This window comes from Fusarium oxysporum, chromosome V (genome assembly GCF_013085055.1).
Source record: "Fusarium oxysporum Fo47 chromosome V, complete sequence".
Classification (NCBI taxonomy): domain Eukaryota; kingdom Fungi; phylum Ascomycota; class Sordariomycetes; order Hypocreales; family Nectriaceae; genus Fusarium; species Fusarium oxysporum.
In genome coordinates, this window is record NC_072844.1 from 4,489,469 (window position 1) to 4,502,287 (window position 12,819).

General features: G+C 40.0%; 2 protein-coding genes across 2 annotated transcripts; one reads left to right on the forward strand and one right to left on the reverse strand.

The window, feature by feature from the left end:
* Nucleotides 1-2,048: 2,048 nt before the first annotated feature.
* On the reverse strand, nt 2,049-7,884 carry FOBCDRAFT_162471 (WD40-repeat-containing domain protein). The gene is made up of 7 exons (XM_054704837.2): nt 7,624-7,884; nt 7,275-7,569; nt 6,942-7,207; nt 6,770-6,894; nt 6,389-6,716; nt 4,683-6,332; nt 2,049-4,625 (listed from the first exon to the last, which is right to left on the reverse strand). The coding sequence occupies exons 1-7, from the start codon at nt 7,699-7,701 to the stop codon at nt 2,211-2,213; spliced, it is 5,157 nt and encodes a 1,718-aa protein (XP_054560812.1). The 5' UTR covers nt 7,702-7,884; the 3' UTR covers nt 2,049-2,210.
* Nucleotides 7,885-9,618: 1,734 nt separating this feature from the next.
* Nucleotides 9,619-9,813, forward strand: FOBCDRAFT_134952 (uncharacterized protein; the record flags this gene model as incomplete). Its single annotated transcript, XM_059607928.1, has 1 exon — nt 9,619-9,813. A coding segment is annotated over one exon (195 nt), but the record flags the coding sequence as incomplete, so codon positions are not given.
* Between the last annotated feature and the right edge of the window lie 3,006 nt (nt 9,814-12,819).

Genomic DNA, 12,819 nt, shown 5'->3' on the forward strand with positions numbered 1-12,819 from the left:
TAATATAAAAAGGGTTAAGGTTAAATATATTTAAAGCTAGAACTTAAAAATAATATAAAAAGAGATAAATAGAGAACAGTTAATAAATAAGTAACGTGGTTGATAAGCAAGTGGGACAGACAAGCAAGTGGGACAGATAAGCAAGTAGGATAAAAATGCCTCAACCTTATATCTAACTATTTGATTATTTAATTCTCAACCGCCAAATATATCACAGCCCTCTGATAAATCTAGAATCCTTCTTGCCCTTCTTGCCCTTTAAAATAATCCAAAATTAACAGCCCAACGCGCTGCAGAGATCTATCAAGTTAGGCAAATAAAGCTATAGCGCCGCCATAAGGGTATATAATCGCGACGTAATACTATCTAAAAGTCATAGAAGCTATCTAATCTAGAAGAAGAGATAATAGTTAAGTTTATTCTTAATTTAGATTCGCAAGGATTTCCCCTGCGACTTTATTTTATAAAAGAAATAGCTAATTCTCTACTAGCTAACTGCAATATATTACCTATTAGTAAGCGCTAGGCTTATAACTTTATTAAGTAGTAACCACAGCTAAAGATATATTTATTTCAGAGATATTACTATTAGAGGGCTAAATATAAAGATTTAACTATTATTTATAGCTAGTTTAGGCTTATATAAAATATAATTGCAAAGTATAGTATCTAATTAGATAATATCTAGAACTTTAATAAGACCGGCTTTATAATAGGTATTATTATAAGTAGTATAATTATTATAGGCTTAAAAAGGCAGAAAAGGCCAAAATTAATATAGCCTAGAAATTAAGAATAAATTACTATAATCTAGGTAATTAATACAGAAGGTTAATTAATTATGCTATTTATTATTAGTATAGGCTAATATTACCTTGCCAATTAGTACCAAGAATATAACCTCCTAGGCAATTAGGTTATTATAATAAGCCAAAATAGATAAATAAATAACAAGCTAGGTCTTAAGTAGCTAAAGCACTTTAATTAGTCTATAAAGAACTAATTAACTAGTCCTTATCGTCTTCTAATCCTTAATAGTTATAAAAGCCACCACTTAGCTGACTTTAAGAGATATTACAAGGAGAACAAAATTATCACGCTTTATATGCCGGCTTATATATCCTACCTACTCTAGCCTCTTAATATTAGGTGTTTTACAGTACTAAAGAAGGCATATAATTAAGAAATAGAGCATCTAATTAAATACTCTATAACCTATATCTTAAAATTTAAGTTCTTTCCTGCCTTTTATACTGCTTTTAAAACTACTTTTATAGAAAGTAATATACAGGGGGGTTTTAGAGGAGCTAGACTTACTCCCTTTGACCTGGAAAATATAATCTTAAAGCTTGATGTGCAGCTATAGACTCCAATGCCTCCCGAGGAGGCAGCTTAACCTTCCTCTTCTTAGACTTTAAAGACCCTAAAGATAGCAATAGAGGCCTAATCTTAGTCTAAATACCTTAAAAGACGAATTAGAAGACATAAAAGCAGCTCCCTAGAGTTAATTATAAATACTAAAGCAATAAGGGCAGTTATGCATAAGGTTATTATATTAAGGAATAAGGTGTAAAATCTTCGAGATGCAAATGAGATACTAAGCCGGTGCTAGAGGGCAAAAAGAACTAGACTATAGAAAGGAGGGGCAATAACTATATAGGAAGCATTATAAGTAATTAATCAGATGGATGTTAATACGCAGGTAGTAGCGGAATTATCGAGAAGTGGTGGTCGAGGAAGGTCAGTCAGACCAGGCAATCGGCGATATAGTATATACAGCAAGGCCGGGCATAATGCAAGGACCTATCAGGTAATAATTAAGATATCAGGGGAAGAGTATAGTAAGTAGTTTTAATTAATTAGATGGTTTGTAGTGTTTTTAAATAGATTTGAAGTTTAAAGGTAGAGAAAAGTGTCCTACTTGCTTATCTGTCCCACTTGCTTATCAACCACGTTATAGCAATGCTCTAAGATGGAGTAGCCTTGACGTTTCTCACTAAAACTGCTTTCCACTATTTATGATCGTCTTACTTGTATTTTGCTGTCTGAGAGAATCAAGCCTTCCATAGATCGATTTAAGCGATATGGCAACATGACATAAATAAAGATGCTTGGTCATTTTGATCGCTTAGCCAATTAATCATAGTCACTAGAAATCGGCATGGTATTCATTTTAACGACCTTAAGACGAGTACCGGAACTAAAATCTATCATAGCTTTCTCTTGTAACTCTTTGCAACTGGCGTGTTGTCAAGATCAATCTGGATAAACTTGAGCGAGTCTCCGCTGTGAGCAAAGGCAATTGTATTGCCTCTCACATCAACTTGACTTACATCAACTCGATCCTCATCAAGAACCTGATATGACTGTGGGAGCCATATAAGCCGCTCCCTCCCCTGAAAAACCCATCCGTTTAAGATATAGAAACAACTTTGTAGATCCTGTTCTATCATCTCCTCTCCAACCTCAATAGGGGCAACTGGTAGAGGAAGACGTCCCCTATTTGACCCCAAGAAGTTCCCTTTGGTCGGAAACCAAAGAGAAGAAAGTCCGCCGTTAATCTCCCACTTCCCCAACATTTGCCGAGTCGACAAGTCCCACAAGTGAACCATGGAAGTAGCACCGCCCTCATTTGGTAGCACCGCCGCAAGTTTACCAGTAGGCGAGATAGCCAGCTTCTCCACATTTTGATCGGTCTCAAGTCGAAATTGCTCGTGTAAGGGTGCCGTTTCCCAAACTGCAATATTTGTGTCACTTGCTATGAGAGCAAACATATTCGCCGAAGGATGGAACGTCAGACCGTTCATCCATTCTAAATGCTGCAGAGTCTCCCCAGTGGCCGTGTCGAATATATACGTACACGGGCAAAGCTTTAACGCGTCGACGGTGACGAGATTACCCTCGGAAGAAAAGGTGACGGCATAAACCATGTCTACCAAAACCAGTGCCAGCTCTTCATTCTTGGTAAGGTCCCATAACTGGCATGGACTTCCCCATCCAGCACGAGAGCCTTTGTCGAAATGCAGGACAGCTAACTGACCATCCGGCGAGAGACGTACAGTTGCTACACTGCCATCTTTTATTTTTGAGCGTCGAGGGAGAGTCACGTCGTTTAGTTGGACCTTGAAGGTTTCCTCGAAGCTCACAGTGTCGAGCAACCTAATTTCACCGGAAACGGATAGCGACGCTATACAGTTCCTGCCGGGAACGAAATCCATACCAACCATGTCTTGGAAGGTCTGTAGGCAACAGCCCATGTTGCTATCCCAGATCTGAAATTCGTGACCACTGTTCAATCGTAGAAGGATAAGTTGTCGATCTGGGGAATGTTGAATACTTTCGACAGGCCCGCACACCGTTTCCACAGACCCGTCTACCAATTTCCATCTCTTTGTCGGGCTTTTCACAGAGTAAGTCACTGCCCTGTCATCAGACAAGAACTCAACGCTGCTTGTTGGAAGTGCTTCCTCTAATTCCTTTGAATCAGTGGGAGTGGCATATAGACGAATCACCCAATCAATATTGTCAACCATTGCAAGCAAAGTACCGTCGCGAGACCATGCCGTGTATGAAGAACCTAGGTTCGATGCAGGGCAAAAGTTAATCATTCCATCTCCAGTAGCCCATTTCTGCAATACTATACCCTCGCCACTGTCTTTGTAGCTCAGTATCTGCCCATCCGGTGGCAAAAAGCAAAGTCCAGAGGTAGTTCCCAGAATTGGGAACGTCCTGAGCAGTTTTGGCTTCGGTGAAGTAACATGCCAAAAATCAATAGTTTGTGGGTCCCAAAAATCAGCCCAATCCGGGGGTCTAGTAGGGAGATCATGTCCCACTGCCATGATCCCAGAGTCCTGGGAGAATGCGATTCCGTGGGTCTTGCCGCCGGTATGAACTGTCGCTGCTGGCTCTGCTTCATCCAACTTCCACAAAGTCACAAGCCCGCTTTCTGAGCCTGTTGCGACGAACTGACCATCAGATGAGAAGGAAAGGCCTTCTACATAAGCTTCAGGATCTTCTGTTCCAGCATCATGTGTGAAAAGTAGCTGCATATCGTCAACGTTCCATATCTGAAGCTTGCCGCCATCAGATAATGATGCCAAGATGTTGTTGGATGTAGGCGAAAACGCTATCTCTCGAACTTTGGAGGAGCACCCCAGATCGTTTTGAGTAGCTCTTTCGTGATCCCTTACGCGTAATAGTCCACCATAACCCCCAACTGCAACTTTCATGCCGTCGCTTGAAAAGGCGACAGAGAGAACCTGTTCGGGCTCTTGGAAAACATGTCGCTCAGACCCAGTGACATAGTCCCAAATCCTGGTTGTGTTGTCGAACGATGCTGATGCAATGAGATCATGCGCCGGAGAAAATGCAATTGATATGATGTGTTCTTCGTGGCCTCGGAGGGTAAGGACCTCCAGATCCCAGTCGTCTACAGTATCGGGTTTCTTGAGAATCCATTCAGGGATCAGATGCTCAAATTGGGTGCGAACCACGCTTTTTTTTGGGCTGAACAAGAGAGCAGAGCAGTAGATTTGCAGCGGCCTTTTCTCGAGAATCCATCTATTGCTTTGAATAAAACGCTTAGCATCGTACACAAAGTCAGATAAAACAACTTGGTCGAAAGGCTATAAAGAAATGCATAAGTATTGGGTGTTGAGTTGCAGTTGCTTGGTTTTGCTTACCTTGATCAGATTTTGTAACTTGTTGATGATTGGAATGACTGATGATACCTCCTTGATGAGTGACATGACTTCTAGCCAAAATAGAAATTTCTCCTGGAGAAACAGGTCGACTTGTCCAACATTGAATGATTCGATTGTGTAGGTGTGATTTTCGCAGATTTTGGCCAAATGATCAACCCAATATTGACATCCATATCGCATATATGGCGGAATGCATGTTTCGATCTGACTCGAAGATACCTCAGAGGCTAGTGCTCCCGGTAAGGAAAGGTCGCAGATGTCCTGACGAAGACTCGATGACATAGTTTGGAGGCAACGGTCGAGAAGTTCCCGATGCATCGGAACGTCTTCAACGCGGAATGGCAGACCTCGAGATCTCTGCTCGCTGAGGATAAAATCACGGAATGAGAGGTGAACAATAACGATGGGAGAAGTCTCATCGACTGGCACGCTGACGATGGAATGGAGTTGCTTCAAGATCCCGTTGAGCTGGTCCCTCTTCATGGGGAGTAACTCGCTCAGTGTAACCACAGACACCGGTCTGAAGAGAACAGCAATGAAGCCGAGAATCTTGCTGATGGAAGAGTACACCCTGTCCCTCAGACTCTTGTGCGAGGTCTTCATGTCCGCGAATTCCAGAACCTTAGTGTAGATGCTGTCCAGAGTCTGCTGAGGACCCTCCGTCTCCCACTCATCGTTGAAAATCAACTCAAGCTGCTCGTCTCGATATCCCTGATCGGTGAAGTAATCGGAGTCCAAGAAGCGACACGCTGTGGCCGCGTAAATGAATAGGCCATTGGCCTTGTCAGTGAGTCGTCTAATTTCAGCTTGTGAGATCCAGTCCGCGTGCACACCATTCTTCTTGGCGATTTCGCCCATGGTATGGGATATGTATAGTGAGATGTCGTTTGGTTGCTGCTCTTCGCTGGTCGACTCGATCTTCTCAAGAGTCATCGGACAATACAGGTCATCTGGAAGAGATCTGAAACCACGAGAGATGTGCGCTTTACCTCTGCTAGTAAACAGAAACCGTAGCTGTACTTGCCCAAGGTCGCCAATGTTGCCCAGCATGCCCAGTAGTGCCTCAGCATCCTTGTCAACACATTCATCAAGGGCATCGACGACAACTATTGGACGCAAGGGCACGAAAGCCTTTTCATCCAAGAGTGAGAGAGGTCCCAGGATCAGTTCCTTCAACTGCTGTCGAGGCCCTTTGGTTTCAATTCCCGAGTTGTTGTCGATAGCATCAGCGATGTGTATCTTGAGATCTGGCAGACTACTAGCCAAGCACTGAGCGATTGTCGTGAAGAACTCGGAGGTGTTATTCCTAGTAACATCACCTTGTTTGAAGAAAAAGGTCGCCCCAAGGAAAGCCGAGTTAGGTTTGGGAGTCCCATTGGTAAAAGACTGCCTCTCGTGAAGCGCTTGGGCAACTGTCAAGGAAATAGACGTTTTGCCCGTACCAGCCATTCCTTCGAGCCAGAGGATAGGCTTGCTGTCAGAGTTTTCTGTCCAATCTTGGATCTCTTTGAGGATGCGTTGCTGAGTTCCTGGCAGGCAAGGGACTTCCACGCTCCAAGTCTTGCGGGAATCAAAAGTGGCGTCTGCCGTCACGTTCAGCGATTGGAGAAGCTGTCGCTGATCAATTTCCTACCGCCAGTCAAGGTTAGACGTGCTACTAATAGTAAACGTTAAGATGAACTTACCTTTAGTGATTCCAGGATTTCTTGTTGCAACGTCTCAATCTTCTGGACATTTACACTGATGTCATTGACCTCTCGCCACATATCGAGAGTTCGAGTGCCAATTCGATCGTGCACAGCTTGGTCGATACGTTGACTTGTAGTCTCTATGCTCTTCCATAGCTCCTTCCAACCATCTGCACCCAGAGCATTCCTCAGAGCACGGTGGGCTCTTCCTCGTGTCGCATACTGAAGTACGAAACGCGCCTGATACAGATAAACCTGGGCATAAATATCAATTAGTTCGGTCCTTATGCGAGAGAGTAGTTGACGAGTTGACTCGGAGTGGTGACTATACAGTAAAGGTATTAGCATGCTGAAAAGGGCGTTGGGTTTGGTACTTACCCAGAGTCTGTGAACTCAGAAGCAAAACCGGGCTCATAGAGTTGTTGGTATCGAATCATAAGAAAAATGATGTTGATGAGCCCGTTAGCCGCGTCTTCGTCCTGTTGAAAGACGTTTTCCAGGATCTATACTCGTTAAGTAAACAGAAACACGGGAGAGATTAGGGACTTACTGGCAAAACTGTTGATATACCAGCCCAAGCCAGAGCAGCATGCGGCTCAGCTGCGACGGCTCCACTGATAATAGGCTTGAATGCATTGACTACTCGAATTGCCTTGACAACGCCTTGTCGAACAACGATGGGTCTGTCGCGGATCTGGAAAGATAGTCGTGCACCTGGAATATCCTCAAGCTTGTCTTCGGCGATCTCTTGGACAAGCTTCAGTCGACCCATGTCATAGCCAGTGGTCAGATCATTATTTGTGCCATCATCTGCGTCTGCCATGAAACATCAGTACCTATCATCCAGGATCAGCAGGTAAGTGAGGTATTTTTGTATACATACCCGTCTTGGTAGTGAGGTAAAGCTCCATGTTTGTAACAAGCTTGAAATTATCTGGATCTTCTTTGGCCTTCTCGTATGCTTCCGCCCATATAGCAGCTGAGTTATATGGTTTAGTAGGCTCTGATACATCTGGAACGGTGCTTCGATTAAAAACATCCTTCGTTCTGTCAGGAAGATCTGCCTTTGTTGGGTTTTCTGTTGCTTGGGGTGTTTTTGAGAGATTAGTATACGAGGATGGTGCAACAGTGGTAGTATTCGATGAATATTCAGAGGATACCTGGTCCTCGCTTACTTGCTTAGAGTCAGACGACGTTAGCTAGACCAGTGTATGTCGCTCTCATGCACGTACCATTGACTCTGGCCTACCCGCAGTAGCCCGCAACGTCTCCTTGCCCTTTCGAGCTAAGTCTTTGATATGTGACCTCATGGCTATTATGAAGATAGTACCAAGCTCAGACTCTATTGTACGATGCCGGCTCCATGACTCTAAGCGAAGCTAACTCGTACGTTGTCTAGATATCGACCAGGGTTATTTTGCTTGCAGGATACGAGTCCGAAGACATGTAGAAAAAGAAAAATTGAAAACAGGTGAGAAAACGTGTGATAACTGAATGTCTGACAGATGGTTGAAACCCCGCTCGATACAGGCTCGTTCAAGGCGGTTGGGCTCAGAAAGCAACGAGGAGGCGGCTAATGCTCCAATGAAATCACTTACTGCAATCCACATGCATGGCATTTTGGATGAGGGAATTTTCTGACCGCCAAGGACGTATCCTGAAGTCCGCGACACTCACAAATCCTTTTCCTGGATTGAAATATATCTCAGTACATATTTTATCTCAAGTTGAAGCGTATCAAAAAGGCTAACGATTTGTTTATTATAGAAGTCCGAAGGCCAAAAGCCTAGTCCTACAGTCCAAAATCAACTCTGGTAGAGTTAATTTTATTAACCCACTTTAAACCTAGCAGGGTTAATTATTGCCAGGGTGCAGAGTTAATTTAATATTAGTGCCAATTAAAACAGAGGTTTAGCCAGAGCATGATATATCCTTTCGCATAAAATACTATAGGGAGGTAAATCATACTACTAGATAGTGTTATTATTAATTAAAATACTATTATTATTTATATCTTATAAATAAGAGCCTAGTTACTATAATAATTACTATAATAGCCTTAAACTTATAATCTAAATTATATAGTGCTATTTATCCCTATGTTATTCTCTCTATATACTGCCTTCTTATATGCCAGGTTTATAGGTTTGCCTCTATAGCTAATAAGGTTACTATATATTTAAGGATATAATATTATAATATATAGCTATAGTATTGATAAGATCTAATAGAGAAGATAAAATAGATGCCTAATATTCTCTGCAGTTAGGATAAACTATATTATTATTTATAATACCTAATAAATATAATTTAATTTATTTTATATCTTATGCTGCTAGAACTAAACAGTTTAAAATATTATACTTATAGCCATATTATCTATCGCATCCAAAAGATATAAAAGTATTACACTAAAAAGTATTAATAGGTTAACCTAAGAGGCAGGGGAAGACCAGCACTGAATTACTATATATCTGCTAATAAGTTACTGTAGGAGGAATATATTACATATTAGTAACTTTTTCCTTCTAGGGAAGGCAGAAAATAGTTCTAGGTTAACATATAGGCAAAAAGACAGGAAGATAGATTAAAAGTAAAGTGTGACGGTTGGGTTTCCAAACAGGTAAACTAGTCCGTACTAGGTTTATGTTTGCAGATAACGTAGGGCGTGATGCTGAGCGATGCGAAGTGTCACGTCTCTTAATGATCAAGTAATGCGTGTTAGGCTTATTGATGTAAAGATGCTTTATTAATAGCTGGTGAGTTTAGTTCTATGAAAGTGCTAATGAATGTGTTCTATATACTAAAGTGATTGTATGAGGAACGATGAGTCTCGGGTCGAATCGTTCCTGGCGCGCAGCGTTCCTGGCGCGCAGCGTTCCAACATTCGTCGTTCCAACATGATGAGAGCGTTGGTTGGTTGATGTAAGTTAGGTGGGTCTTCTACGGCGGGCGCCTTGTATAGGGTTTTTGTGGGGTACACGTGACGTAACCGCTAGGGTCGTAACATAAAGTTAAGCACCAAGAAGCTGCAAAGAATACCTTATATTCTTATATTTAAGGTATTAGCCTATCTATAATAAGTTTTAGACTAAGAAGCCAGATATTAAGAAGCTTTAGGTTAACTATAATTAACTACTAATAACACAGAAACTAATACTTTTACTGCTATAAGCTTATGGCTAGATAGAATATAATGGCCTTCTATCTACTGAGGCTCCTAATGAGATATCCTGCAAGCATTGATTAGACTACCTGATTGCTACTCTCTTAATATAGACTATATCTTAGGACAGGGCAATTCGAAAGGCATACCGAACTTTATAAGCCCAAGAGAGGATAAACAGAAAATCGCATGCATTATAAGCGCACTTAACTTAGTAATAGACTATTATAAAGATACTATCTGCTATACTAGTTAAAATCTTCTTTGTTAGCTGCTTAGTTTAAGGCTCTAGAGCTATTAAGAGGTCGCTTTTAATCTTATAGTAGAGAAGAGTAGTAAAATTAGATATTAAAGGACTTAGAAGTAATTCTTGGCTTTTATCCTATAAATATACTAAATGCCAGGTAACTATTAATAAGGAGTAATAAATATAAAGATTAACCCCGAGATCTCTATATAGCTAGATTGCATTTAGGAGTATATATCTTAGAACTATCTTAATGCATTAAAGGGAACTTAGCTGGTTATAGAAAAACAGGGAGCTTACTTAGTTAGAACATATTATAGTCTTATAGCCGGCTAATTTATTAACCTTGCTCTTAATACTTAAGCTTATTAGGGATTAAATAGGAAAGAAAGTGCCGAGGATAATAAGATAGATAATAATAACATTAAAGCCTGGGAACTTAAGGATAATAAAGATGATAAAGATGCTAGGAGCAACTATAATAATTCTAGATATTATAATAACATTAAGGGGAATATAGCTAGAACCTATTAGGATCTATTCTTAGGGGACTCTAGGGACTCTGCATTTAGATAATTCCTTAAACTCTTATTCTAGCTTTGTATTATACTTAGTACTAAACCTTTTCTTAATAGGCATCTAAGTTCTATGCTACTTATATACTTTAGTAGTATTCTTAGATTTTCTACTAATTACCAGAGATTCTAGCTTACTTAATAATATTATATAAAGCTCTTAGTAATAATCTATATATAGTATATATTATTCCTAGAGTAAGTACTGCCTTTGCATAGATATTAACTTATTAGTATTCCTTAACGGCAGGAAGCCAGGGCTTTTAAGTATCTTAACAAAGTCTAAGCCAAGTATATAGTTCTAGGTTTATAATACCCTTTAGCAGAGCTAATTAGCCTATGAGATTTTAGATAGAATATTATATATAATAAACCACCCTCTATGCTTTTCTATTAGAGTAATAATAGTAAGATAGTATCTTATATAACTATTTAAGTAATAATAAGTAACTTCTATAAACTCTTAGACTATTTTATTATATAGGCAGAAGCACTATATAATTAACTAATATTTAGAATCCGGCTAAGTATTAACTTATTAAGAGTTAAAGATAATATCTCTAGTTTAAATAGTAGTTATAGTTTTATTAAGTACCCTAAGAATGGTCTTAAGTTAGCATACTTGGAATTATTAGTCTATGCTTATACTGCAGGCAGAACCGGATTAGCTCAGAATAGTATTTAGAGGTGGCATACTATTATAGTATACTTAGAACTAGTTAATAAGATAGAAGAACAGCTTGCTGGCGGACTCTATATTGCATATAGCCAGATACCACGAATCAGGGAGCTTCTCAGCCTTAAGTTTAAGAATAGTCCGAATGCAAGCTATAGGATTAGGGTTAGGATAGGGTTATATTAGGCTATGGAAAGCTATCTTGCTCAGGTGCTATTTATATAAGGATTTATAAAGACTATAAAAAAAAGATAAATAAAGGAGATAAAAAGGAGATTAGAAAGATAATAAGAAAAAGAGATAATAAGATAAAAAGAGATAAAAGAGATATAAATATAAGAAGGATAAATAGGAATATAGGTAAGATATAAATAGGAAAGAGATATAAATAGGAAAGAGATAGAGATAGGAAAGATATAAAGGTTAGAAAGAGATAGAGATAAAAGAGAGATAGAGGTAAAGGAAAAATAGGGAAAAAAGATAGGTTAAAAAGGAAAATAGGTTAGGAAGAAAGATAGGTCGGCATCTAGGAGTATATTCTCCTAGGTAGATCTCGAGCTATAGAGGCAGCTAAGATAGCCCTAGTCTTAGTTAAGGTAAGGCCAATAGTTAAGTCTAGCTATAAGGCTGCAAAGGGACCTAAGAGCTCTTAGAGCTTCTTATAGGTCTATAAGGTCTCCTGATCCATAAGGCCGCCTGCTAAGAAGATAAGAGGGTGGAAGAAGGCTCCAAGAGACTGATATTTCCGCCTTTTCTTACTAGCAGCTTCCTTCAAGGTGCTATAAGGGTCCTCCTTTGCAGAGTCCTTGGAGATAGCTATGATTTAGATATCATAGAAGTAGCAGCTATTTCTAATAGTAACTGCAAATTCAGCCCGGAGGGAGGAGTCTTACTAGACCATAGGTTTAATCTTAACCTTAAGGTCAGGCCGGCTGCCTAGGGCTTTCATAAAGGCCCTATTAATAGCATTATGCCTTACAATCTACCTTCTGCTAGCTCTCTTGTAAGTATCCTTATGACCTAGGCTAGCTATAGCATTATAGGCACTATAGGGCAGGTCTAGAGGCTTAATAGGGTAGAAAAGTCTGCCTCTAAGGGCTTTAGTGGTCTTAGAGTCTATAAAAGAGTAGGGTTTCTATGTAGGTAAGACTCTAAGCCATTTGCAGCCTAGATGGCTAGTATTCTCTAGCCTAGCTTGCTTATAGGATATAGGGAGGTCTTAGAGGAAGGTTTCTATCTTAGCCTTATTTAACTCTTTAAAAACCTCTTTAGCTGATTTCCCTTAGTCTTAACTAGGGTTTTAGGCTTCTAAGGTAAATAGAGAGGGGTAAGAAGTAAAAAAGGTAGTAATACCCTTAAGAATCTTCTTAGTTATTTCCTTAGCTGCCTAATATAGGCCTTAGGCTAATTCCTTATATAAAGGAAGCCTAAGACCTCCTTCCCTTATAGGAAGGGATAAGAAATAAGGATTAGGCTCTTTAGGATACTTAGCTGGGCTCCTAGCTACTAAGGTTATAATAGCTTCCTTGATAAGGATATTAGCTCTTTCCTATAGGTTAGATAGCCCTTCTGGGTTAAGTTGCCGAAGGAGGTGCTATAGAAGGAGGTAGATACTGCCTTATAGCAGGAGGAGGGAGTGTTACTTAGGGAGGTCCTAAAGGGCAGCTATAGCCTGCTATAAGGTATCTAGCTTTTCTTTTAGAAATGCCCTTCTGCCTTCTAGGGGGCCTATATAAGTACCTAAGGTCTTATAACTATAGTCTT